Source organism: Pneumocystis jirovecii (genome assembly GCF_001477535.1).
Source record: "Pneumocystis jirovecii RU7 chromosome Unknown supercont1.8, whole genome shotgun sequence".
NCBI classification, from domain to species: domain Eukaryota; kingdom Fungi; phylum Ascomycota; class Pneumocystomycetes; order Pneumocystales; family Pneumocystaceae; genus Pneumocystis; species Pneumocystis jirovecii.
Window position 1 is genome coordinate 356,190 of NW_017264782.1, and position 26,714 is coordinate 382,903.

The 26,714-nt window shown below is 30.2% G+C and overlaps 14 protein-coding genes and 1 non-coding gene across 15 annotated transcripts; 6 read left to right on the forward strand and 9 right to left on the reverse strand.

Annotated features, from left to right (window-relative positions):
- Positions 1 to 194: 194 nt before the first annotated feature.
- T551_02020 (translation initiation factor RLI1) lies at positions 195 to 2,590 on the forward strand (the record flags this gene model as incomplete). The annotated part of the gene is made up of 14 exons (XM_018374283.1): positions 195 to 248; positions 297 to 323; positions 366 to 393; positions 437 to 515; positions 559 to 889; positions 935 to 1,061; positions 1,104 to 1,200; positions 1,244 to 1,703; positions 1,751 to 1,858; positions 1,903 to 2,138; positions 2,179 to 2,226; positions 2,272 to 2,400; positions 2,447 to 2,504; positions 2,549 to 2,590. 14 exons carry the CDS (start codon positions 195 to 197, stop codon positions 2,588 to 2,590), a joined length of 1,824 nt encoding a protein of 607 aa, XP_018229637.1.
- A 270-nt stretch (positions 2,591 to 2,860) lies between these two features.
- Positions 2,861 to 6,334, reverse strand: T551_02021 (exosome catalytic subunit DIS3; the record flags this gene model as incomplete). Its single annotated transcript, XM_018374284.1, has 12 exons — positions 2,861 to 3,107; positions 3,152 to 3,691; positions 3,736 to 4,002; positions 4,044 to 4,150; positions 4,192 to 4,439; positions 4,481 to 4,896; positions 4,944 to 5,266; positions 5,314 to 5,403; positions 5,448 to 5,697; positions 5,744 to 5,964; positions 6,009 to 6,103; positions 6,154 to 6,334. The coding sequence occupies 12 exons, from the start codon at positions 6,332 to 6,334 to the stop codon at positions 2,861 to 2,863; spliced, it is 2,985 nt and encodes a 994-aa protein (XP_018229638.1).
- Positions 6,335 to 6,760: 426 nt separating this feature from the next.
- T551_02022 (uncharacterized protein) lies at positions 6,761 to 7,702 on the forward strand (the record flags this gene model as incomplete). The annotated part of the gene is made up of 1 exon (XM_018374285.1): positions 6,761 to 7,702. One exon carries the CDS (start codon positions 6,761 to 6,763, stop codon positions 7,700 to 7,702), a length of 942 nt encoding a protein of 313 aa, XP_018229639.1.
- Positions 7,703 to 7,975: 273 nt separating this feature from the next.
- T551_02023 (RNA-binding GTPase NUG1) lies at positions 7,976 to 9,500 on the forward strand (the record flags this gene model as incomplete). Its single annotated transcript, XM_018374286.1, has 2 exons — positions 7,976 to 8,576; positions 8,605 to 9,500. The coding sequence occupies 2 exons, from the start codon at positions 7,976 to 7,978 to the stop codon at positions 9,498 to 9,500; spliced, it is 1,497 nt and encodes a 498-aa protein (XP_018229640.1).
- A 75-nt stretch (positions 9,501 to 9,575) lies between these two features.
- Positions 9,576 to 9,956, reverse strand: T551_02024 (uncharacterized protein; the record flags this gene model as incomplete). Its single annotated transcript, XM_018374287.1, has 1 exon — positions 9,576 to 9,956. The coding sequence occupies one exon, from the start codon at positions 9,954 to 9,956 to the stop codon at positions 9,576 to 9,578; it is 381 nt and encodes a 126-aa protein (XP_018229641.1).
- Positions 9,957 to 10,183: 227 nt separating this feature from the next.
- T551_02025 (tubulin beta chain) lies at positions 10,184 to 11,908 on the reverse strand (the record flags this gene model as incomplete). Its single annotated transcript, XM_018374288.1, has 7 exons — positions 10,184 to 10,262; positions 10,315 to 10,388; positions 10,482 to 10,909; positions 10,960 to 11,215; positions 11,264 to 11,674; positions 11,723 to 11,807; positions 11,865 to 11,908. 7 exons carry the CDS (start codon positions 11,906 to 11,908, stop codon positions 10,184 to 10,186), a joined length of 1,377 nt encoding a protein of 458 aa, XP_018229642.1.
- A 1,014-nt stretch (positions 11,909 to 12,922) lies between these two features.
- Positions 12,923 to 13,462, forward strand: T551_02026 (uncharacterized protein; the record flags this gene model as incomplete). Its single annotated transcript, XM_018374289.1, has 1 exon — positions 12,923 to 13,462. The coding sequence occupies one exon, from the start codon at positions 12,923 to 12,925 to the stop codon at positions 13,460 to 13,462; it is 540 nt and encodes a 179-aa protein (XP_018229643.1).
- Positions 13,463 to 13,615: 153 nt separating this feature from the next.
- T551_02027 (uncharacterized protein) lies at positions 13,616 to 14,727 on the reverse strand (the record flags this gene model as incomplete). Its single annotated transcript, XM_018374290.1, has 5 exons — positions 13,616 to 14,220; positions 14,267 to 14,393; positions 14,447 to 14,571; positions 14,620 to 14,654; positions 14,696 to 14,727. The coding sequence occupies 5 exons, from the start codon at positions 14,725 to 14,727 to the stop codon at positions 13,616 to 13,618; spliced, it is 924 nt and encodes a 307-aa protein (XP_018229644.1).
- A 140-nt stretch (positions 14,728 to 14,867) lies between these two features.
- On the reverse strand, positions 14,868 to 17,319 carry T551_02028 (origin recognition complex subunit 1; the record flags this gene model as incomplete). Its single annotated transcript, XM_018374291.1, has 7 exons — positions 14,868 to 15,357; positions 15,398 to 15,569; positions 15,625 to 15,794; positions 15,841 to 16,010; positions 16,059 to 16,586; positions 16,634 to 16,954; positions 17,005 to 17,319. The coding sequence occupies 7 exons, from the start codon at positions 17,317 to 17,319 to the stop codon at positions 14,868 to 14,870; spliced, it is 2,166 nt and encodes a 721-aa protein (XP_018229645.1).
- A 102-nt stretch (positions 17,320 to 17,421) lies between these two features.
- T551_02029 (DNA replication protein PSF1) lies at positions 17,422 to 18,067 on the forward strand (the record flags this gene model as incomplete). Its single annotated transcript, XM_018374292.1, has 2 exons — positions 17,422 to 17,918; positions 17,974 to 18,067. 2 exons carry the CDS (start codon positions 17,422 to 17,424, stop codon positions 18,065 to 18,067), a joined length of 591 nt encoding a protein of 196 aa, XP_018229646.1.
- A 575-nt stretch (positions 18,068 to 18,642) lies between these two features.
- Positions 18,643 to 18,757, reverse strand: T551_05022. The gene has a single exon (XR_001936354.1). It is a non-coding gene; the product is annotated as a 5S ribosomal RNA (ribosomal RNA).
- Positions 18,758 to 18,880: 123 nt separating this feature from the next.
- T551_02030 (uncharacterized protein) lies at positions 18,881 to 20,633 on the reverse strand (the record flags this gene model as incomplete). The annotated part of the gene is made up of 2 exons (XM_018374293.1): positions 18,881 to 20,508; positions 20,585 to 20,633. 2 exons carry the CDS (start codon positions 20,631 to 20,633, stop codon positions 18,881 to 18,883), a joined length of 1,677 nt encoding a protein of 558 aa, XP_018229647.1.
- Positions 20,634 to 20,902: 269 nt separating this feature from the next.
- Positions 20,903 to 22,507, forward strand: T551_02031 (uncharacterized protein; the record flags this gene model as incomplete). Its single annotated transcript, XM_018374294.1, has 8 exons — positions 20,903 to 21,059; positions 21,102 to 21,206; positions 21,248 to 21,325; positions 21,367 to 21,440; positions 21,483 to 21,606; positions 21,652 to 21,729; positions 21,773 to 21,929; positions 21,973 to 22,507. 8 exons carry the CDS (start codon positions 20,903 to 20,905, stop codon positions 22,505 to 22,507), a joined length of 1,308 nt encoding a protein of 435 aa, XP_018229648.1.
- A 537-nt stretch (positions 22,508 to 23,044) lies between these two features.
- Positions 23,045 to 23,605, reverse strand: T551_02032 (uncharacterized protein; the record flags this gene model as incomplete). The annotated part of the gene is made up of 4 exons (XM_018374295.1): positions 23,045 to 23,237; positions 23,283 to 23,358; positions 23,414 to 23,470; positions 23,536 to 23,605. The coding sequence occupies 4 exons, from the start codon at positions 23,603 to 23,605 to the stop codon at positions 23,045 to 23,047; spliced, it is 396 nt and encodes a 131-aa protein (XP_018229649.1).
- Positions 23,606 to 23,754: 149 nt separating this feature from the next.
- T551_02033 (uncharacterized protein) lies at positions 23,755 to 25,363 on the reverse strand (the record flags this gene model as incomplete). Its single annotated transcript, XM_018374296.1, has 7 exons — positions 23,755 to 24,245; positions 24,291 to 24,611; positions 24,656 to 24,934; positions 24,977 to 25,072; positions 25,125 to 25,206; positions 25,267 to 25,277; positions 25,360 to 25,363. 7 exons carry the CDS (start codon positions 25,361 to 25,363, stop codon positions 23,755 to 23,757), a joined length of 1,284 nt encoding a protein of 427 aa, XP_018229650.1.
- Between the last annotated feature and the right edge of the window lie 1,351 nt (positions 25,364 to 26,714).

A 26,714-nucleotide genomic window follows, 5' to 3' on the forward strand; every position in this document is an offset into this window, starting at 1 on the left:
TTAACTTTACAAAATTAAATAAAAAAGTTTTTTAAAGGATAAAAACAAGAAAAAGAAGTATAAAAAAGTATAAAAGTAATAAAACAAAAACGAACTGCATTGAAATGATTAAAGTATGTTTTTTGTTCGAGAAAGAATTAAAAATAAATAAAAATAGCAAGATTTAATAAGTTTTAAGAAAAAATAAGTAAAAGATGTCGAAAAAAGTACAAAATGAGAATTCGGAAAAACTTACACGGATTGCAATTGTATGTTAACCCTTCAATAAAGATAAAACATTAAAAGACAATCTATAGGTGAGCAGTGATAAATGTAAACCTCGAGTAAGTAAGTATGGGAATCATAAAGTAATCTAAAATGTGAAGAAATGTCATCAAGAGTGCAAGAAATCATGTAGATAGTTTTTTCCATTTCAAATTAGTATTAATTAAAATAGGTCCTGTGGTTCGTAGTGGAAAATTATGTATTGAGGTTACGCCAGAATCTAAAATTTCATGGATTTCAGAGTCTTTGTGGTATTGATTATTGTATTCTTTTCTTTTTTTAAAGAATCAATAGTATCGGATGTGGTATTTGTGTTAAGCGATGTCCTTTTGGTGCTATTCATATTATCAATCTACCTACAAATTTAGATTCAAAAGTTACACATAGATTTTCAGAGAACTCGTTTAAACTACACAGATTGCCAACTCCTAGATCCGGTCAAGTTCTTGGTTTGGTAGGAACAAATGGTATTGGAAAGTCTACAGCGCTTAAAATCTTGTCCGGGAAATTAAAACCTAATCTTGGACAACATAATAATCCTCCTGATTGGGAGGAAATTCTTAGATATTTTAGAGGAAGCGAACTTCAAAATTATTTTACCAAGGTTTTGGAAGATAGTTTAAAAGTATTTTAAAAATATTATTGTTTCAATCATTTAATATTTAAAAAGGCTATAGTTAAACCTCAGTATGTTGATCATATCCCTCGTACTATTCAAGGACCTGTCAAAGTTGTTAATGAACTTCTGAATTCTAAATTAGAAAGAAATAATAAAGATGAAATAATTGAAGTTTTAGGTAATATTTCTGTATTATATGGTAGTTCTTAATATCTTTAAGACTTAAAGAATGTACTTACACGTGAAGTAAACCAACTTTCTGGTGGAGAATTACAACGTTTTGCTATTGCAATTATTTGTATCCAGAAAGCTGATATGTGAATTATTCTATAAACTATGTTTTAAACTTATATTTTATAGATATATGTTTGATGAGCCGTCTTCTTATTTGGATGTAAAACAACGTTTGAATGCAGCAAGAACAATTAGACGGTTACTTAATCCTGATAATTATATTATTGCTGTTGAACATGATTTATCTATTCTTGATTATTTATCAGACTATATATGCGTTTTATATGGGATGCCTTCTGTTTATGGAGTAGTTACATTACCATTTTCTGTTAGAGAAGGGATAAATGTATTTTTAGATGGAAATATTCCTACAGAAAATTTGCGTTTTAGAAATGAATCTTTACAATTTAAAATATCGGACTCATCTGATATATATTCATTGGAAAGAAATAAAACTTATTCGTATCCTTCAATGATAAAAAAACTTGGAGATTTTACACTTGAGATTAGTGCAGGTGAATTTACTAATTCTGAAATTATTGTAATGCTAGGGGAGAATGGTACTGGAAAGACAACGTTTATTAAGGTTGGTAGTCTTTCCCACATTAGTTATATATTAATTATGAAATGTAGTTATTAGCAGGAATTTTAAAGCCAGATGGAGATGATATTCCTGCTTTAAGTGTATCTTTAAAGCCTCAGAAAATTGCGCCGAAATTTCAGGGAACAGTCCGTATGCTGGTAATAATAATTTTTATTAAATTATATAATTTTAAATAATTAAGTTTTTAAAAAAAATAAAATCGTCATGGCTAAATCCTAGTTTCCAGTCGGATGTATGCAAGCCTTTAAATATTGAAAACATTATAGATCAAGAAGTTCAAAATTTATCAGGGGGAGAATTGCAACGTGTTGCTATTGTTTTATGTTTAGGTCTTTCTGCTGATATTTATTTAATTGATGAGCCATCTGCATATTTGGATTCTGAACAACGTATTGTTGCTTCTAAAGTTATTAAAAGGTATATTTTAACTTAATGTTATTTTAAAATAATAGTATAGGTTTATTTTGCATTCTAAAAAGACTGCATTTGTCGTTGAGCATGATTTGTATAATTATTAATTATATATATAATTTTATTAACATGAGAATAGTATTATGGCTACATATTTAGCTGATCGAGTAATTGTATATGAAGGACAGCCTTCAGTTAAAGCATTTACTAATCCTCCTCAATCTTTAATAGATGGTATGAATTCTTTTTTATCAAATTTAGACGTTACGTATAATATTTCTTATGTTTTTGTTTTACTTTTTAATAAATAATAGATTGCGTCGAGATGCTAATACTTTTCGTCCAAGAATCAACAAATATGATAGCCAAATGGTAATATTGTTAATTTTGTTCAGATAAGTCTGACATTTTTATAGCATCAAGAACAAAAAAATACAGGGAAGTTTTTCAGTATATAAAGAAGTTAATAAATTTCTTATATTTATGTCGTATTTATAATATTTATTAAATGCAAAAGAATATTAAATATAAAAATGTTTTATATATTAAAAAATATGATGTATTAATATTTTGTATTATAAATTATTTATGTAATATACTTTTTTCTTAGGTTAATAATATATTTTTAATAAGTTTAAATTTATATAACATTTTAATTGGATATATGAGTTTTAGATTTTAAATGTTGCGATTTTCTACATAAAATTTATCATTTATATATATTTATATTATAGTTTTTTTATAAACTTTATATCGACTTTTTTTTTACCAATAGATTCTTTAATTACACTTATTTTAACTCTGCATTTATCAAAAACACCAATATTTAGTATACCATCAGAATTTTTATTATTTATATTTAAAATATCTGGCTTTAATTGACTTATCGAAAGAGTATACGATTCAGGATCAAATAAAACTGAAGATTCTGATTTACAAATATCACATGTATATACTAAACCTTCTATTCCAAGACTATTTTTTTAACATTTTACGTACTAAAAAGTTTTAATAAATACACATACCTTATAACAAAAACGATAAATCCATTTTTAAATACTTTCATCACAAAAGCATCTTCAATCATTTCATTTTTCAATGTCTGACAAATATAATATTCTACATTACTTCTACTAACCATTTGTACCATACGATGTTTATGATTAATATTTTTACAGATATCTTCTAACTTAGATTTATTTTTCAAGGTCGAATCAAAGGTTTCATAACCAATAGCGGCGGCTAACTGACGATGAGTCATTATATCTGCATAACGACGAATAGGACTCGTCCAATGTGTATATATATCAACAGCAAGACCATAGTGTTTAAATTCAGAATAATTGCAATTTCCAGCAAAAAAATATTCAGCAGACAACATACATCTTGTGACCATAATTCTTAACAATGTATTAAAATATGGTTCATTTTGATCAATGCATTTATTAAGAGAATCTGCCAAATCTTTCGAAGAATTAATATTTAATATCATATTGCGTCTTATTTTAAGAACATTTTGAAGAGTTTCAAAATTTTCTTTAGGAGGAGCAGCATGTCGTCTAAAAATATGTTAATACATGCTGTTTTATTACATTTTTAATACCTTAGTATTGCAAAATCCGGATAAACTTCATATATTTTACGTGCTACTGCTATATTAGCTAACAGCATAAATTCTTCGACTAAAGTATTTGTTTCATAAAGCTTCTTGGATTCCAAAGTGATTTTATCAGATGTTTCATTTCCGATTTCAAGTCTTACCTCTGGACTGCTAAGATTTAAAGCACCATTGTCATATCTTTTTTGACGAAGTTTCTTAGAAAGCATGAGAAGTATCCTCATAGAAGAAGTTAATTCATCATTTTGAAACCTAAAACCGTAAGAAAATATAAAAATGGTTGATTTTCAAACTTATTGTCTATTTGAAGTTGAGCATTTTCGTAAGTAAAAGCTGAACGTGATTTTATTATAGATTTCATAAATTCAGTTTTAATAATCTCTATTTCAGGAGTTATTTCCTAAAAACTTTAATAAATTAATATTTAAATATGAAAAATACAAAAATAATAGAGAATGCAAGTCTTTCAAATCCAGGTTTTAAAGAACATAGATTTGTTCCTAATAACCCTGGTAACATATCTATACGTTTATCTAAAAGATATACAGTGGTTCCTCTTTTAGAAGCCTCGGCATCTATAGAAGTATTGGGATTTACAAAATGTGAAACATCAGCAACATGAACTCCCACTTCAAAATTTTTGTTTGCTAAAACCCTTACATGAAGAGCATCATCAATGTCCACACAGCCTATAAATTAATATTATAGGAAATAGCTAAAGGATACGAACCAGGAGGATCAATACTACATATAGGAAGATGACGTAAATCTTTTCTTTTTTCCCAGTTGTTAGATGACATAGCTGAAGATATTTCCCATTTATCACCTTCAGGTGGCAAACAATCCAAAACACATTTTGGAAAAGGAGAATATTCTATGTCATACTGAATTAATAAAGCTTCTGTCTCTGTATCATCTACATCTATTTTTCCTAAAGCATGAACAAAATGACCACTAGGATACCTAGAATCCCTTTCCCATGTATCAATATTAACTAGAATTTTTTGATTTAATAAAATTGGGCCTTGTCTTGTTTTAATACGTATTTTTGGAATACGCTTATCTACTGAAATAAAAAATACAGTTTGTTGAACCCTAGTTTTATTTGATATAACGACTGATTCAGGATCAATTTGACCAACATAACTAATGATTATATAAATACAATTTTATATAAAAAGATAATAAAATACGTTTTCCAGTTTCTTTTTATAATACCAACGACTTTTGCCGTAGGAAAAATTTTATTTAAATCCATTCTTTCATTTTTTAATGCATAGTATTCATCAATAATTTCATATTGGTCTTTTTGTGTTATAACTTCTTCTGATTCATTTACTTCAGCATTCTCATCTTTCGTTAAAGCTTCTTGTTCAATTATTTTAGACATAGGAGCTCTCCATTCTTCTTTTGGTAAAACTTCTACTGCTACTATATCACCATGAATTGCTCTGTTCATATTTTCTTTTCCAAAAACAATAAGTGGTTTTTCAAAATTAGGTACTAGAACATTTGCCTAATATAATTAAAATATAAAAAGCGAAACTAAAAATCTATATATACTTCCAAAAAGTTATACGGATTGACATTAAATGTTCCTTGGTACAATTTACCCATTTTTATATTTTCCAATATAGAAGAATAAGGATAATACTATAGCTATGAAACAACTAAATAGTTTAATAATATAAAAATACCTCTGGATATAAAAATATTCTTTTTTTATTAGTAGAATCAGTTTCTGAAATAGAGGAAATCATATCAAGAAGTTCATCTGAATTGGGAAATTCAAAAAGATATTCTTCTGCAGAATATACATATATTCCCTCTTCTCTTGCCTTATTTTTGCTCTCTTTATTATTTGTCAAAAGCAAAACTGTAGGTGTAACTGTTTTTGTGCCCCGTGTTACTTCTTGTAAATGAGATATATACCATTTACAAGCAGTTCTAATAGCTGATATAGAATTAATATAAAAATAAAGTAATAATTTACTTCCCTCGGTCATTCCGATCATTAATAGATTCATAATCCATACGTTCTACATAAGTCTCTGAATGAAACTCATTATGAAAAACATAAAAACGTTTATCAGGAAGAGCTATAAGCCGTCGAAGTCGAGTATAGACAGGAAGGCTGATTTTTTGAAGTTCCTCAAGAACCGTTTGTAAGACAATAACATCATTAAAAACCATATTTTTTTCCATAAGACTTATCTAATTCCATTATTTAGTATTTCTAGATATTTTTTTAGACTAACACAGTAATAGAATATATATGCATCAGGAATAATATAAAAACCATTAATCCAATTACTAAATCCTCTAGGAGAAGAAGAAAGAACAGATGTTCCTTCTAAATTGTGTATTAGTTCTTAAAAATTATTCTTTTTTTGAAAAATATACCAGAAGGCACAGAAAGATGGGGAAAAAAGGTACATGGAATACATATCTGAGAACCACATGATATATCTGTTCTTAAATAACGTTCTCTAACAATTTTAGAAATCTTTTTTCGGCGACATTGGATAAATATATTTTGATGAAGCATAGTTCGAGATTCAGAAGACATCCTAAAAGCGTCCATTTTATTTATGCATAAAAAAAGAATTTGTATGCCCTTAAACTACATAAAAACATGATTTTATCTTATTTTTATGCAACAATGGTTTTGCTACAATTTTTTTGACGTCGTCGATCCCATTCTTTACTCTGTATCCATCTCTATCGGAATAATGACGATGACGTCAAAAAAATCTTTTGTAGACAAATTACTGAAGTATAAAAAATAAAACAAATAAGTTGTTCTTATACTTTCATTATGAAGAGAATTGTTTTCTAATAATATACATAGTTATTTGTTTGTTTGAGACATCTTTATTTTACAATATTAACTCGACATAATATTGATCAGACGTAAAAGTGCAAGAAATACGTAGTAGTAAGCAAACAAAGGCGAAAGGCACGCCAAGACACCCTTTGAAAATTGCTCTATAGTACTGAATATGAGCCGATGCCAGTTGAATCCCTTCATGCGGCAAATTATGGGCCGCCGCGGCGTCTTTTGAGTGATGATGATGTCTTTCTTCTTGACCACTTCGATGTTTCAGAGAGCAAGCACAAAACAGAAAAGTACTCATCACATGAAGATAAAGAGAGTATTGGATTTTCGAAAAATTTGTCTATTAGGCAGTGTAATGAAACTCGTCAACAGGAAGAATCACGTTTTCCAAATGTATCCTACTCACGTGCTGAATTGTTAGCAGGACAATTAACATGTGAAGGAGATGAATATATAGATATTGAGGTTGATGCTTTAGGAGAACAGAAAGTAGATCGTAATGGATTTTTGAAGGGTGGTCGTAAATATGCTGGTCGGACCTTTCAAGTGGTTGGACATGGACAACGACTATTTATGTTAGGTACAGAAGTAGCACGGATTACAAGTTATCGGGATTCATATTTACTTTTTCTGAAAAACAAGACACTTCGAAAGATCATAGCATCTCAAGAAGAAAAGGAAGATTTGATTGTCAAAGAAATTATTCCATATTCTTATCGATCAAGGCAAATTGCAATAGTAACAGCACGGAGTGTTTTTAGACGCTTTGGGAGTCGAGTTATTGTCTCAGGAAAACGTGGAAAAGATGATTATTTTGAGCAGATGGCAAAAGACGCTGGAATACCTGTTGAGAAGTACTTAGAAGACAGTGATCGGCACAGATATACAACATTACCATCAACATCAGTCTCGACAGTCAAATCTGATGATCGCATATCTGATTCTATTGCTTCTAAATCTCTTTTATCTACTACACATGATGTCAATGCACGCCCTTCTCCTATTCTAGACATTTTACAACATGCAAAATCAGCCGTTGAATTTAACCGACAAATAACAATACAAAGGAAAGAAAGAGAACTTTATTTTCACAAGCATTTTTACAAACGCTGATTTCAAAAAGATATTACATCATCTTTTGTTAGTAAAATTCATATCATTTAATATGCATATAATTAGAAATATCTTTGCATTTTGTTTATGAAAAAATGTTTTTTGTTATTTTTATAAAATATACATATGTAATTTTCTTATAAAAATTCATTTTAGATATCTTTTTAAACGTATAAAATCAATTTTTCTACTATAAAATAAAAAAATAATGGTTTCTATTAGTAAGTAAATATTAAGCCTTAGAAAAAATAAACTACTAGTAATATGTAGCTAATGTTTTCAGAGAAGAAAAGCCGTCGTCAGCCAATACATCTAAAACATCGTATTGAGAAGAAAGTTTCTGCACATAACAAAAAACAAAGAAGAGAAGCAAGAAAGAATCCTCAAAAGCACAAGAAAAAAGAAAAGGATCTTGGTATTCCTAATAGTTTTCCATATAAAAATAGGATTCTTGCAGAAATTGAAACAAAAGATCAGTTGAAAATAAAAAATAGGGAAAAAAATGATCATTTTGAAAACCAGTCTCTTTGTCAAATGGAGGCACTTGCAGAGCATGCAAGAATGCGTGAGAATGAGTTTAATGGAATCAAAAATCATGAATCTTTTGAAACCGATGAAGAAATAGAGTCATGGTACGGATTTTCTGAAAGTGATGATCAAAAAACAGGATGTATAAAAAAGCAAAAATCACTTAAAGCCTTTAATAAAGCATTTACGGACGTAATAGAAGCATCTGATGTAGTTCTATACATTTTAGATGCACGTGATCCTGAAAGCACACGATCACCACAGATTGAAAAACAAGTTTTACAGCATGAAAAAATATTGGTTTATATTCTTAACAAGATAGGTCAATTTTTGTTAATGTATTCTCGTATTTAGGTGTACTGATGATTGATCAGATCTTATTCCATATACAAATGTAATGTCATGGTTGACTTTTTTGCGTACATTATTTCCGTGTTTGCCTTTATGTGCTTCTACTTCATTTTCATCGCATTCTTTCAATCATCCTTCACTGACATCTCAATCAACTGCTTTAGACCTTATTAAATTTTTGAAATCATATGCACATAAATTAGATCTAAAAAGATCTATAACTGTAGGTGTTGTTGGTTACCCTAATGTTGGTAAATCCTCTGTCATTAATATTCTTGCATCTTCTTTAAGTGGAAATGCAAAAAAAAATCCATGTATTGCTGGATCAAAACCGGGAATTACTACTTCTATCAAACAAGTTAAACTAGATAACAAAATCAAACTCATTGATTCTCCAGGCGTTGTATTTCCTCCTAAAAACACAACACAAAAGAAAGCACATGAATTAAAAGCATATGAAGAAGCAAAACTTGTTCTTATTAATGTGATTCCTTCTTCGGATATTCTTGATCCTATCTACGTTGTATCACAAATTTTACATCGACTTCGCTTTGACCCAGTTTTATACAAAGAACTTGAAACGTTTTATAAAATACCTCCTATTTCAACCGCCCATGGTGATATTACAACCGAATTTCTTATTCATGTTGCTAGAAATAAAGGGCGACTAGGAAAAGGTGGAATCCCACATTTTGAATCAGCAGCTAGAGCTGTAATTAATGATTGGTGTTCCGGGAAGATTCATTGGTGGGAAAATGTACCCATTAAGGCTCAAACAAATAACACATCGGCAAATGGTATGTCATCTTCAAATACAGACGGGCCAATTATTGTTTCAGAATGGTCAAAACCGTTTGATTTAGATACACATGATATGCACGTTGAAACATCAACTGAAGTATTAATGGATGATGAATAAAACCATAAATGTTGCTTTTTCTACATAAAAAAATATAAAAGCAAGTTTAATAATGAAGTTTTCATAATTAACACATTAACGACGATTTTTCCGTGCATGTTTTTTATCTATCAATAAAAATGCTGTTTCTCTTACATATGCTTTTATATTATTGAATTTTGCTTGTGCAGCGCTCACTCCATTTAATAAGGTGTAAATTATACTTATTAAAATTGCTAAAAAAAACACGATACGAAGAAAAATTTTGAACTTCCTAAAAGCTCGTCCAAGTGTGTATAATGAAATATATAATATAATTAAGAGAAGGAATATTGACGTTAAGTCCGGATACGCTCGAAGTAGTGATTGTAGAGGACTCAAACTGAGAGTTTGCAAGCGATAAGACAACTGTTTTAAATATTGAAACAGCTTTAAAAATGCACTGAAAATACAATCAAATCCACAGGAAAAAGTCATTTGCAAAATGTGTGGAATTTCGACAACTCGATATTTGAAAATCGCGTTTCGTAAAGATATAAAAAAAATATATTAATTAGATTATAATGCAAATAGAACATTTTTATATTTTATTAATACTGCTCAGTTATATTCAAATATTGTATTCTAAGAAACTGTGCATATTTCTATAAAAAATTACATAAGAGTTAAAATAAATGACAAGTGTGCAAAATAAGGTACAAAAATCAAAAAAATACAAGGACTTGAGAAAATGAAGTATATGGCTGTCTAGAATGGGAAAAATAAGTAAAAATAGGAGTAACACTGTAAATATAAAGCAAAAAATAATTTACAATGTATTTACTCAGCTTTTTACATTTCTACTTCTTCTTCAAGTTCAGCATCATCATCATCAATACCTACTGTTTCGTATTGTTGATACTCGCTTACCTATAGAAAAAAAATTAGAACTACGATTGTACATAGCACCGGAGAACATGTGTAGTGATATGTCCATCGATGCAATAAATTTTAAAAACATACCAAGTCATTCATGTTAGATTCAGCCTCTGTAAACTCCATTTCATCCATTCCTTCACCAGTGTACCAATGTAAGAAAGCTTTGCGTCGAAACATTGCAGCAAATTGGTCGCCCACACGTTTAAATAGTTCCTGAATAGATGTTGAATTGCCAATAAACGTTGATGACATTTTGAGACCACGTGGTGGAATAGAACATAGCGCGGTTTGCACATTGTTTGGAATCCATTCAACAAAATATGAAGAGTTCTTCTGCTGAACATTATGCATTTGATCTTCAACCTCCTTCATGGAAACAGTACCGCGGAAAATCGCTGCAACAGTTAAATAGCGACCATGTCTCGGATCCGATGCTGCCATCATATTCTTTGCATCAAACATTTGCTGAGTCAATTCAGGAACTGTCAATGACCGAAATGAATGTGATCCCTCTAGACAGAATAACAATCAGCCACTTCAGAATACGTTTAAAGCATCTTACTGCTTGTTAATGGAGCAAACCCAACCATGAAAAAGTGCAAACGAGGAAACGGCACCATATTAACGGCCAATTTACGCAAATCCGAGTTGAGTTGTCCAGGAAATCGAAGACAAGTTGTAATACCACTCATTACTGCCGAGACAAGATGATTCAAATCACCATATCCTGGATCCGGCAATTTCAATGTACGCATACAAATATCATATAATGCTTCATTGTCGATACAGAATGTTTCATCGGAATTTTCAACTAATTGCTACCCCTCCTCATTAATATACATTCTAAAAATGGCTTAAAAACACACATGCACTGATAATGTTGCATTATATGGCTCTACAACTGTATCGGAAACTTTTGGTGAGGGAACCACTGAAAACGTTGCCATCATCCGATCCGGATATTCCTCTCGAATTTTCGAAATTAGCAAAGTTCCCATGCCTGCACCCGTTCCACCACCTAATGAATGTGTAATCTGGAATCCTTGCAAGCAATCACATGCTTCGGCTTCCCGACGAACTACATCTAACACAGTATCTACCAATTCCGCTCCCTCTGTATAATGCCCTTTTGCCCAGTTATTTCCTGCACCTGATTGACCAAAAATAAAATTATCTGGTCGAAACAGGTTCCCAAATGGCCCAGAACGTACTGCATCCATTGTACCGGGCTCTAAATCAACCAGTACTGCACGAGGCACGTATTTCCCACCAGATGCCTATTAAAATAAATGTCTGACATTCTATAAACATTTTTCCGTAGAAACCTCGTTGAAATAAACATTCATCCGTTCGAGTTGGAGATCAGAGGTTCCATGATAGCTGAAAAATATAAGTTTTGGAAAAAAAGTACTGCAAACATGCAGTATTACTGCATGTTTTTAGATTGTTTGCAGAGCATCTTTATACTTCTTTGGAGTCTTTTCAATGCCTTTTTGCTGCCTTATAGGCATTTCTAATCACCTCTGCAAACACACTGCAGTATTACAATATTGCTTACAGGCCAGTGCTATCAAGACCGTGTTCACCGCTAATGGTGCTCCAAAAAGAGGCGCCCTGTAAAATGTAAGAAATGAGGAAAATAGCGTGTATATGCGTGTTTTTCAACGCATATAGCCCATTGAAACGTCATTTAGACGCATTTCAGGCTGTTCAATTGAACACATACAATTTGGTTTCCACATTGCCCTGTGTATTGAAAAGTTAAATATGCACAGAAAAAACGGGAAAAAACGCACCTGTTTGAAGATGGACCTGCATACAATGTTAGCATTGTAGAAATAAGTAGTTTTGCCCCAAAAGGCTCGTAATATCTTACAATTTCTCTCATCACGAACAAATGTCTTTTGTCGAAAAGTTTACGAAATTCTTCGCTTCGTTTGCTTTTGATGGATGGTCACGTGACCTTATGCATTTGAAATGAATGAAACCTGTTGAAAACGAGACCTTTTCACTGAAAATGACTGAGAAACGTGTAAAAACTGTTTTCATGCAAACACACTTAAATATCTATACCATATAATTTATCTATATCGACTCTAAGTCTTATATTTTGTTAGGGTTATATTTGCTGTATAATTAGGGTTATGTTTGCTATATAATTATATGATTAGGGTTATTACTATAAGTTGCATGGATATGCCTGCTTCTAAGTAGCGGTAGAGATAGTGATGATGTTAGTAAGACATGCAGTATACATAGGAAGTACTGTATGTGCGCTTCAAACAGTTATATGCGTAATATATGCGCTGTATATGCGCAATGTATGTACAATATATGCATATTATATGTGTTTGACATAAAGTATGTATTCTATGAGATCCATACCGTTGATAAACTAATATGAATGGTTTTCGTTATCACTATGCACTGTGCACGCGGGTGTCCCTTTAGACGTGTTTTACGTGTTAAATCGCGCTAATTAATGTGTTATCTGGGGAACAAACATACCGAGCAAAAGTCAATAAATGATGCGCATACAAACAGAAAATGAGCATGTTTATGCCTCTATTTCGCCTGTAAATAGCGAATCTTCATCAATACTTAACCGTAGACACGATTATTCTAATGCCACACATACTCTTTATAATACTATTTTTTCTAATACTACAGAAATAAATCACGATGCTACTCAAGTTTGGTCAGTCACTACAGCAAAATCTGAATTAAGCACTACAATTGAGCCTAAAATAAATGTGCCATCTGCTTCTACTGATTCTATGGAATATTCGACACGTGCTGTAATGCCATCTTTCATTATCAGTGCAATTTCTGTACTTTTTGACTGGCGTGTTATGACTATTATAATTGCCAGCCTGTGGATTGCACTTTGTTTTAGTGTATATATTCTTTTTCGACTAAGAAAACAGGTTCAACAAGAAATATATATGGTGGAAAAAAATGACTCTGAAGATACACTTAATATTTATAAAACTTTTTGGAGAAATCATCGAGAATCACGGCTTTCTAATCAACATGCTGGAAACCAACATTTTTTCAATCCATGATTGAGCAGTGAAGCCTATCATAGCTAATTTGAATCTTAAGCAGCAAAAGCTGATATTTGTTGCCATGGCAACGTATAAATATTTAAAAATGTTAGAGTATGTTAGTATTATTAATAAACTGTAAATAAAGAAGCGATAAAGTGTTTTGATGTTTCATGATTCATTCTCTTTTTTAGCTGCCTCAACACACCATTCATATACTTTTTTGATTAAGCGTTTGGCACGAATAATATCATTTCGTACTTGCATTAAACATCTGATGTATTCATTACTCCGATCAAGTGCAGATTGGAGCAATTTGCGCAAATCACTAATATCATTTTCTGTCAAGTCCATGTATTGATTCAGTTTTTCAAGGAAAGATTTATTTACAGATGGCAAAGTGTCAGCAAGTGGCTGTTTCTGACATGTTGATTGAGAATCATCATTTGTTGCAAACAAAGTGGGAAATGCTAACGCAGTTTTGCCTTCTTCTAAAGACAAACTTTGTTCTGGTTCCATTTCTGGATCAGAATGCATTTCTGATACATTTTTTTCCATGTCGAACTTTTCATTAGTGCGAAATGCTGTATGAATTGACCAGTCATCACCGAGAAAAATAAATAATAATTTTGAAATATTTATATTGTATTCACGTTCTTCTGAAATCACGTCAAGTATCTGTATTGCAAGATTTGTTAAGCAAGATTGTGTTAATGACATGCGATATGAGCGATGTCGTGGAAGATCTGCTGGATGAACAATTGGTGCTAATAATTCTGAAATGGTTCATAATTTGTAAAGATACATCACTATATGACTCACCATCAATATGAATGTCACGATACGGATCGTCTGAATGTGTTGATGCTTCACCATCTGTATCATCTAGTGATGTTCGTCGTTTTTTACGCTGAATTACTGTACGATGCTTTGACCCATAATACACAGTCTACAAAAGCATCGTTGTGTAAAATGGTGTTCATAGAATGTTTTTACGTTTACCTTGCTATCGGTTAAAATATCCGATGGTATTCCTAATTTTCCGCGATATGCATAACGTGCTTTCCGTTTCAATTTACGCCCTCTATTCCCTACGTACATTCCCACTGATGAGCTTGAATCTGATGCTAAAAAATAAAATTAATATCATCGAATAATATCTGTGTTATTCTTACCATTTTCTGATCGAGCAAGTGCCTCTTTAAATCGACTAAAACCTTTAGAATCTTATCAAGTGGAAAAAAATCTTACATTAACTCTTCTAGTGTCTCTTTATCTTTCATCTCGCAAATAAAGTTTTGAATTAATTTCTATAAAAACTTAATATCCATCATCGCTTAAATCGATGTTCATGTACGTTAATATATCCTAACCCTAAATCACAAACCTAACCCTGAAATAAATAAAAAGTATTATACTAATTTTAAAGAATCCCTTTAAAATCTGCATCATTTTGCATGGCCATTTTTACATCTTGCTGCGTAATTTTTAACTGAACACGCCCATATCTTTTTCCTGTTTTTATATTTAAAAGAAGGACCCCAGATTCTGCAAGTGCTAAAGCTGCGTTTTCGAAACTGAGATTGTTATTAATATAAGGATGTTGACATAAAACTTGAAGTGTCGGTTTTTCACTTGCTTTACACATCTTAATGCTAATATCAATGATTTCACTGAGAGTATGCTCCGCAATGCCGGATCGTTTCATTTTTAACATAAGCGATATTAAAAACACTTTATATGCTAAGGGCATCGTTCGCAAGTATACTTGAATGGGAGAAGAAGACATTTCTGAGATTGCTATATTAATCATTTTTATTGTTACCTTTACAGGCTGAGTTGATTCATCGAATTTATCTGATATTGATTTTTCAGCAGTAGCAGCAGAGGTTTGGGCTATTTCAACAGCTCGTCTTGAACTATGAATAACGTTTATAATTAAGAAAGACATACCTGCAAATGTCAAGTGCTCTGCGTGCATCACCGCTCACTGCACTCACTTTACGACTTGCCAATTCGATTGCATCTTGATCCATCAATGAACCTGAAATTTCTTGCAATCTGGTATGAATAATAGTTTTAAGCTGATCAAATGTGTATCCAGAAAAGCTAACTCGAGTTAATCCTTAATAATTTAAAGTGATTAGGAAGAAATCTTTAAAAATCTAAGAAAAAGTTACCTAGTCGACTAGATATTTTATTGCTTAACATTCGTTCCGGGAGATCCATCGTATTTGCAACAGCAATTACAATAAGTCGAGAATGCTGAAGCATTGGCCAGTTAAACATATTATACATTACTTTTTGATCTTTTGTTACTAGTTGATCAAGTTCATCGATAAGTACCACGCTATCGCCTTATCGTTATCTAATCAAGAGATATAATAAAAACTTACCATGGTACTCTATGAGGATTGGGTTCTGAAAAGCGTTGTTCAAGAAGCATTAATGCATGCCTTGGTGTTACCCTTTCATTTTCCAGGGCTTCCCAGAGTAATGAATATGCTTGATTTGCGTCAACAACCCTCATACCATTGATTTCAAGATATTTAAAATCACTAATCTCCTAAACCGTAAATTAACATACCTAGATTACATCTTATCCAAAACATACTCCTTCTTCAACTTTTTGGAACAAATATCGTACAACTTCCTTAATTGTCACAGTCTTACCTGTCCCTGGAGTACCGCTTACGTAAATACATTCTCCATGACCTGCTTCTAATGCACTAAGTACCTGTGAACATATAAGAGAGAATTCCTTCTCTCTACATGGTAGTGATGCTGGAACCATTGATACATGTAAATGTGATCGTGCATTTTGATATAGTGAAAATTCTGATTTATCACATGAAATGTATCTTAAAGGCAAAGGTGTGGTTTCCAAAGGTTTTTTATAAATCCTTCTGTTTCCTGATGACGGTGTTATTGCATTCTCTATTATTTTTCTTCGTTTTCGTGGAGTTTTCGTTACAAAAGAGTCATTACTAGATTCACTTGTTTCAATGCTCTCATTATTAATACTTTCACTATCCGATTGCATCGGTAGATACATATCATCACTTTCGCTTTGTTCTGTATCTGTTTCTTGTTCTGTATAGATATTTTGCTTCTCTTGATCTACTATTACTAGTTCATCCTCCTAAAACTAACATAAACAATTATTTTCACTCTATTCAAAACAATTACACATTCACTAAGAGCCACTTTGCATCTATTTTCTCTTTTAATAGGCATTTTTGCCCCTTCTGTTTCCACCCAGTCTATTAGCGCATTGAAATCTGTATCTTGATGACGATAAAGTCGATCCCAGTCAATAAATTCAAGGTATACCTCCTTCAGAGGATGAAAACCCCTTCTACAGTAAAATACCCTTTCATAATCATCCATTCCTTTTGTCAATCCTTCTGGGTACCGCTTTAAAAATGATTCATATGAAATTACTTCAATTTTTTCCTGAAAAACCGAAACTTCATTTGGATCCACCGTTCCACACATCAACAACTCATTCTACATACATTAACCTCTTCCTATTCTTCCTTTTATCCTTATATCCCTACGTGAATGCCTGGAAACTCTCGTTTTTCCCTCCGTACATGATCTCCTCTTTCAAACCACAGTAAATCTGCTATTTTTTCCCCTAAAAATCCCTCATAAAAACTCACAATCATTGCTGCCCATGAACCCTTCCCTGTGTCATTCCTTACAAGCACACAGTCTCCCTTTATAAACTTTTTTTTCCCGCAGTAAACTTCTTCATAAAAAACTCGTTCGTCTGTAGAAACTATGCTCTTTTTCCCCCATTCAAAAACCTCTGCCTCTTCTTCTTCACTGTTTCTTTCATTTTCCTCTTTTTTTCTACGCATATATCCCATTAATTCCCCTGTAATCCTCTTATATGCACTCTTTTCTCTCGACCTAACCTCTACCAACGCCAACGCGTATCGCGATATGCATATACCATTTTCATTATTTTCATGTTTGGAGATTTTGCTGCAAAACTTATAGCTGATACTTCTCGTGCAATACGCCTTGATACGTGGCCGCCTTATGAGACAGAACGAGTTCAAGCAGTATTAAGAGAAATCTGTGCATTAGATGAAGCATCACGAGAGCTTCTTGAAGCCCATGGCGGAACTACGTTCTCTCAAACAGAATATCCAGGTATAGCAGCGCATTTACTTGTGCAATATTTGTGTAAACTTCGTAATAAACGATGTTTGCTTGCATACCACCGTGCACGCGCCATACGGCTTGCATCTACGTGCTGGAGTGATCCATTGCAAGCAGTAGTTGATTCAGGGCTGCTTTCAGCGGCTGAACGCACGTATTTACGCGCATATACTTCACTTTGTTCATATTATATGCAGCAATGGCCAGGAATTGATTTTGGCGGGGCTCTTGAGCCGCCAAATGATCTTTATGTTAATGTCCGTGTATTGCAGGATGTTGGAGAAATCCAGACAGAATATGGGTAAGAAAAGAATACAGTGGTAGAGGATAATTGGAATTAAATTAATAATTAACAGGGCAATTACTTTAAATAAAAATAGCCAGTTTTTTTTACGGCTTTCTGATGTAGAAGGGCTTCTTCGACAGGGTTATTTGCAGAGAGTATCTTAGAGGTGATGAGGAATATGCAGGAATGTGTAAAAGAAAGATATATAAAGGAAAGATAGAAAGTATAGAAAAGACAATATATCTATATAATGGGAAGATATAGGTGTGTATATTTATAGGGCGAGATATAACGTAGTAATATGTATAAAAAATAGTGTTTAAGTGTAGACAGGGATGTAGATGTATGTGTGTAGCTGTCTATGTATATATATCTATGTATATATATATATGTATATATGTATGCATATATGTGTATGTATTTGTATATATGTATATATATACGAGATGATGCAGAATAGCGTTTAAATACACTGCTGTACTATAATGTACTGTTTGATGTATATTCAAAAGCGTTTGCGTATATTTTGGAATTTTGGTACATATTTGACGTGATTAGTGTATTTTACACCAGTCCCACATAAGATAATCTCCGATACAACAACCAGAATATACATATAGAAAGTATATACGATGCAATAAAATATATGTATATGAGTGCAATATTCTTAAGCCATTAAGTGTATATTGTTATATTTATTAAAAATAAATTAGTTGTATAATTTATCTAAAAAAAAAGGAAACTACAGCACGTCGTATTCCCATATGGTCACCCACTATAGTACTGACGACGCCCTTCAGAGCTTGACTTCGCAGATCGGACGGGATACGGTATATTCTCTGAGGTATGGCCGTAGCTGGTAGATAATATTAGAAATAGTTTATATATTAATATATATTGTGAAATGATTAAATAATTAAATAAGAAAAATATATAGAATATATAGCTAAACAAACAATAAACAAAAATAGATGAACTTAAATCTTATGGCTAGCTATTTTAGATATTAGATCATCATATGGATATGATTCTTTGGAGTAAAGTTTTTTAGCAGACATTAATCGTTCTTCAAGGTCTTCAGTAAAGTTTTCATTATATTGAGAAAAAAAGGCCTGAGATTTTGGTTCTGATAAAGAATAAAACGAGATATCACTTAAATGTGTATTATAATGATTTTGATATGGAATATTTTTGATTTTTCCCGTTTTTGAATTATTTAATGATTTTTTTTTTCTTTCCTTTAAAGATGACTTTAAATTTTGTTCTAGATGCGAGCGCTGTGCGTATAATGCATTTAAAGCATTTCTTCTTCGTTTACGCAAGTAAAGTGTATATGGAGAATCTACTTTTAATAGACTTCGATGAATTTTTTTTCTAAAAAAAGCTATATTAGTGGTATCACTATTAGGTGAAGACTCCTGAGAGATATTTTCTTTGAAATAAAGAGGTTTATTTTTATATGATGTATGCAAGATATGTGGATACATTTTCTTATTGTTATCCAAAGTGCTTGGTTCTGTTCCAAAATTTTCTTTTAATGTCTTATCATGATAATTTTCATTTTTTTTTTTAAAAAAATTGTTATCAAAATCAAAATAGAAATCATCTTTAGTTAATTTTTTATCAATAGATATTTTGTCTGTATTTCCTTCACTAGACAAACCCGATTCCGATAACTCATTTTCTGAACTTTCTGAATCCCATGTATTTAATGAAACCTTCTGCATCATTTTCTTTATAGAGCACGGACCTATATCATAAGAGTTTTTATATGAAGTATTTATTGATGATGGTAAGGGTGAAGTTTGATAATCAGTGAATATTTCAGAAAAATATGACAAAGATGTCTGTGTTCCAATAGATCGATATGAAAGCTTACTTGTTTTATTATTGTTTTTGTTTTTTTGGCAATTATGTATATTTTTGATCGTTTTAGAGTTTTTTGAATACTTGGCATTTTTGTTTTTTATTAAAGATTCCTTTTTGAGAGGTTGATTGTGGCATGCAGAATGCGTTAGAGTTGGATTTAAAGAATGAATTCTATTAAATACTTTATTTGCACGATTATTGATATAAGACACAATAGAAAGTGACTCCGACGATGCTAAAGAATTCGGTGTACAAATAGTATTATGTGAATCTTTTAAAGAACTACAAACAGATACATCATTATTTTGTGAATTATCTGTTTCTTCATCAAAGCTATCTCTTTGACATGAAATGGATGAATCATCATCCTTTTCATTTCCTTCATCGTTTTCTTCTTGCTTCATGGCTATCTTTTCTTTTAATAGTTGCAAGTTGCCTATAATTACAAGTACTTCAACAATATTGATAATTGATTCCATATCATGTTCAACTACCAAAACAGGATCAATATGACTAAGGTCTATCCTTAATGATTCATGTGAAATCGTTCCAAGGAGTAACTTTAAGTATTTAATTTGTGTTTTTTTAGAACTATTTTTACGGTTTGTAAATGGAAATTGTGTATTATAAAAAGCCTCATATAACTGAATCATATGATCAACAGAAAGGTCTTCAAGTGAAATTGGATCAGAAATAGAATATTTGTGAAAGAACTTGTTTAATTCTTTTGTTAATTCTACTTTTAATTAATATGTTTCTAAAAATATAAAATTCCAATTTTGGTATTATTGATGCAAAAAAATAACACTTACTTTTGTATTTTCTTTCATTTATATGTAATTTTGTATCATTTCTCTTCATTTCTTTAAAAAGTCTTATTTTAATTTTTTTTAAATAAATTGATAAATGAAGGTTAACACGTTTCTACGCGATATCATTATTTATATTATATTTTAAGTTTACAAGCAAAAAGTAAAATACTTTAAAAAGTTTGAAATTAAAAAAGAAAAATGATATATAAATATTATTAGAATATGTGTCTTATAATGTTTTCTTTTTATTCAAAAAAAGCGATTAAAAAGACGAAATATTAAGAATATAGTTTATAAAGAAATATAAAAGTTAGAATTATGGATAAAGAGAAAGAATCTGCTTTTGGTGATTTTAAACTGAATGAAAGCAACAAACTAAGGCATCGTATGAGGTATTCAACTTTGTATGACTTTCCATTGTCTACTTTACAAAGAAATTTATCAGGAAATAATATTTATGATTTATCTATTTCAGGTAAAAAAATGTAATATAATATTGTTTTTAACTTCTTTTCAGTAAGGAAAATGATGATGAAGTCTTTTTATAGTCGTCCACAAGATCAGTTTTTAATTGAAAATGATGGTGTTTTGAATATTCCATTTGCTGTTTCGTTTTCAAATAGTATGTAAATTATATAAATATAAAAGTAATAATCTATTCAGATTATTCTTTTTTTTGTGTAGCAGATGAACTAGGATATGTTTATTTGATTGATAGTACGAAGAAAGATATACCAATTAGTTATATTGTCATTGTTGTTATCTTGTTTAATATTTACTAGATAATTCTTTAAAGTTAAAATGTCATGATAATGCTATATTTGATATTTCTTGGTCTTATGATGATAAACTTCTGGTAATCTTTTTAAAAAATTATATATGGTTATAAATGAATTAGGCGTCATCATCTGGTGATCAAACAGCACGTGTACTTGATGTATCTACTCAAAAGTTTGTTGCAATTCTTTCAGGATGTGCTTCCAGTACTTTGAAGCAAGTGTCCTTTCAAAAAAATGATCCTAGTAAAGTATTTTTTTGATTAAGCATTAAATCTTATATTTTTCGAGATATCTTGGCAACATGTTCTCGTAATGGGAAGATATTGATTTGGGATCTTCGATCTTGTAGTTTTAAACCTTCTTCAGGTGATTGTTTTAGTTTTTTTTGAAATTATATATTAATTTTTAGAATCAATACAAACCCCAGTAGTTTCTATTTCAAATGCGCATGGGAAAATAAAACATCATTCTAGAAGATCCAAGTTATCTCCTATAAGTAATTCTGTAACATCTATACAATGGCTTCATAGAAAGAATCTTTTAGCCAGTGCATGCGATGCTAATAGGTTTTTTAACTTGGAAAATATTATTAATACTGATATTGTTTAGTTTGATTAGTATTTGGGATATCCGATTCTGCTCTCAGAAATTTATAAAACTTTATGAATCAAAACCTGCAATTAGCATAAGAAGTAAGAGAGATTATGGAATTACGTCACTTGCTATGCCATCGTCTGGATCGACATTTTACGGACTTAGTAAGGATAATTATATATATGCATATTCTTCAATACTTCCCGAGGAACCTATTGGTAGTTTTACGCATCCACAACTTGTAGTAAAGTCTTTTTTTGTTAAGATTTCATGTTCAAGAGATGGTGAATTTGTAGGATGTGGAAGTACCAATAGTAAGGTTATAATAGCAGACACAGCTAGTATGACACAGAATAAAAATGTTGGTATTGCATTAGTAGCTGGTTGTGAGAAAGAAATTACTGGTATATCATGGAGTTATGATGATTGTCTTGCAAGTATTAGTGATGATGCAAGTTGTAGAATTTGGAGACAAAGTCAAAATAATGAAGCAAAAACTATTAAAAATTGGAATGAAGGGAAACGTTGGAGATGGGGATGGTCTGAATAGTGTTTGGGATTATTATGTTAATAGTTTATTATTTTTTTGTATATGCTATAATCTTCTATCTTTGTATTTTTACAATAATGTTATTTTAATAATTGATGATATAAAATATTTAAAGGATATGGTTACTGATTATTTTAAAATATCAGTTGATTTTGTGTTATTTTATTATAATTTAAATTATATAAATTCTTTAGTTTTTTTTAAAAGTCATACAGTTTTAGTATTGTAAAATTGTCTGATAGTTTATTATCAAGATTTGAAATGTTTATAAAATAATTAAATATATCAGTGGAAAAACATAAATATAAAAATAGGTGTTAAAAATGTTTTTTGATTATTAACGTTCAAAAATTTAAAAAATGTAAATTATGAATCTGTTATAAAGCAATATAAGATATTTAGATTACACTACAATTGCTTTAATTCTAATACATTTATGCATATTAAGATAACTTAAATACTAATCCGTATGATTTATTTATAAAATGAAATATTTTGTTATAAACAAATATTAACAATAGAAATAAACCCGTATAATTATTCTTGTGGTCTAGCACGTGCTGTACCATTAGTTAATTTTACACCCAGTTTCATTGCTTTTTCTGCAATAAGTATTCTTTTTCTTGAAGAAACTGTTGACGCAATTTCACCGATATAAGTTTGGTTATGCATCAATAAAACATCTACATCAGAGATATTCCGAATGAGAAATGTATAGCGTCCGCCAGGACTAAAGTATTAAAAAACTATGTTCTTGTAGATTATTGTTATTTACCGCATATGACGAGTTCTTTTGTCTGATCCATATCCAATCCTAGGCATGGCTATTTGCCCTTTGAATCTACGTCGAACTACACAAATTATTAACAAATAAACAAATATAGACATTGAATGGGCTAATATTACCTCTATTATCAATACCCTTGGGTTTTCTCCATGATGGTGCAATACATTTGTATCGATCTATGTAATGTAAATTTAACCAAACTCCTTTAAAAAAGGAACTATGTTCCATAATACAAGCATACCTGATTGATGACGTACAAAGCGTTTTGTTCGTTTCTTTATAATCTTTGGGTGCAAACTTGATCCTGACATTATTAGAATTAAAGGTTGGTCGTAGAAAATTTTATTTTTATAAATAAGTAGGGCTAACCCTACAAAAATAAATTATGAATTAAACTAAAAAAAGAATATAGAAATATTTTCCATGATTTCTTCCTAACATACGAAAGTACTAAAATATTTCACCGTTTTTTAGATAGCTTATTAACAGTGGACCAGCCATCTACATCAGCTTCTGCTTCAGTTATGGATATAGAATCGGTAGATTTTGAAGAATCTCCTGAATGTATTTTAGAGGAATTCTGTTTTGTATTGACTACATTGACTTGTTTTTTTTCTACTTTTTGATTTTTACGATCTAAAGATGCATTTCTTCTGTTTTTTTCTTTTCTGCTTAATTTATCAAATCTGTACATTTCCCTCTGTGCTTTTTCTCGTCCAAAAGCTTTTTGGTTTTCAGCCGCTTGCTTTTTTTCTTTTTTCTTTTGCTCTTTTTCTTCAATTTCTCGTATACGAGCATTAGAGTCTACAGGACGTGCATCACCAAATGGATTGGGCTTTGTCGATGTTTTAGGAATTTGAGAAGGTTCTTCTGGGGTTTCGCCTCTAGGCTTAAGAACTAATTTTGGGCGTTCGCCAATACTAGATGTTCTTAAAGTATTATAATTATTGTCTAAAAGAAGTAAAACGTGTTGACAAATTAATTAACAACACTTACTATTTCCATAATTACGGTCACCAAATCCACTATTTCTATATCTTTCTCCGCTTCTCCAATCAGTATTTCTATAATCATGTTTTTCTGTAGATAAATCTGATCCTGGTAAATCTTGTAATGGCCCCTTACGTTCCCAATTCGAAAAATCTCTGTTATTATCACTTGAAGAATATGTTCTATCGTTATTTCCAGAACAATTTCTTCGTTCATATGTAGATCGCTTTTCGTGTACAGTCTCAATAGGAGGAAGAGGAGATGAACGTCTCCATTCTCCAGCTGTTCTATCTTCAACCGGATCACGGTCCACATGTCCTTTCCGTGCTAGTCTATGTAAGAACCTAACAAAAAACGAATATATAATATACGAGGTTCTGCAACACTTATTTTTATAGCTCTTCCACTTAGAGTTTTTCCATTTAAAGATATGGCGTTTATAAGTGCTTGTAAATCTGTAAATTCTACATATCCAAAACCTTTAGGTCTATCGTCTATTTGATCACGCATAAGTCTTATATTAGTAACAAATGGTTCACCAAAAAAATCTGTAATTTCGGATTCTGTGATATTAAAAGAAAGATTTCCTAGATGAGCAGTATAAGGAGGCTCTTTGGGAAGAGGTATCTGCTCTCGACTTACAGAACGGTCTAGATTATATTAATATAAAGCAAAATTCTCAAAAAAAATACCAAGTTTATATAATTGATCACGGTCTTTTCCATAATTCTTATCACTAAAATTACGGTCATAATAGTTTGTCTTTGTCTCTTTCCTATCAAATAAAGCTACAGAGGTCTTAAATTATCTTTTATATATACAAATTCAAATTAAACATACGAGCAATAGGCATGTCTTCCATTTCATCTGCCCAATTTGAGCCGCTTAAAAAATCGCTTAAACTCAATTTTTCGCCTTTATTCTGAAGAGAGTGAGTATTATAAAAACAAAATTGCCTAAAAGCTTTGGAATATTTTTATACCCTTTTTGGACCTGTATATAATTGTTTGTTAGAAATGTATATATTAAAAAATAAACTGTGCAATAAAGATATTTTCATGTATAAAAAACGTACCCATTTCTTTTAATAACAGGTATTCTAATATCTGCTCTCTATTCACTAATTATTACTATTTCAGCACTTTTTTCAAACTTTAAAAGTTTTGATCTATAGTTTGTAATTAAAATTTTAAACAATCGTTATTATTTTAAAAAAAAATTAATCATTTATTTAACTGGAAATATATTTTTTGCAACTAAATTTCTATATAAATCTATATAAATCTATACAAAGTAGCATTTATTTTTCAAAATTATAAATTTATTTTCTTTAATATATTTTCTGTGTATCATATTTTACAAAAGTTTAAATTTATATATCCAGATTCATTATGTTTCTATTATAGTATAGATAATTTAATCGTAACTTGGTTTCAGCATGTAAATAACAATTGTGTTAGACAGAAATAATAATATTTATATTAGTTTTTTTGGAGAAAAACATTGGATTTAACAGATTAAATTTTTAAAATTTTTATTAAAAACATTGAATAAAAATATCTAATTATTGTCAATTAATATAATAATAAATATTGTGCCTGTATGATATCTATAAAAGAAATCATGCTGCAAAAATTTTTATTAAGATGTTTAAAATTTATTATTTTTATAAACACAAAATATATTCATAATTTTATTTTTTTTAGAATATTAATAAATTATACAATAATATAAAAAATTCTATTATAATGTTTAATAGAAAATTATGTATGAATTGAGTATATATTTTTTATATTTAAATTATTTTTATGTGTTTCAAAAGATTATGTAAAAACTTGAACTAATATTTATATAAAATATAGTTTACTTAAAATATTATTTGTCAAGAATATATTATATAATTAATATATATTTTTACAAATTTTAAAATTTAAATTATTTTTAACGTATCAAATATCTAAATAATATAATTTGTTCTATAAATTTTAATAGAACTATTAATTTTTTTGTTTAATATCTAAAAAACATATAGTTATATTCTTTTATGATTATATGCTAGCAATTTTATAATTTCTTACTATTTTTACGAACAAATTGATACAAAATCATATTTCAAAAAATTGATTTAGAGTATGAAAATTTCATATAAAAAAATAATCTCTGAAATATAAATGCATACAAATAGGTTAAAACAGTAATTCAGATGAACAAAACTTATTTTAAAATTAAAGAATCTGATGGAAATATTAATAGAAAATATAATTTTATGGATTACTATTATTATTATAAGTTACATTTTTTTGACGCATGCATTTTTGAAAATAGTCAAAAAAATAACAGGAATACATATACGTCGTTTCGGTTATTTTTCCATTCATGGTATCCGATTTCATCATAAAGAACAATTTGATATATATTTCGAATCATTAA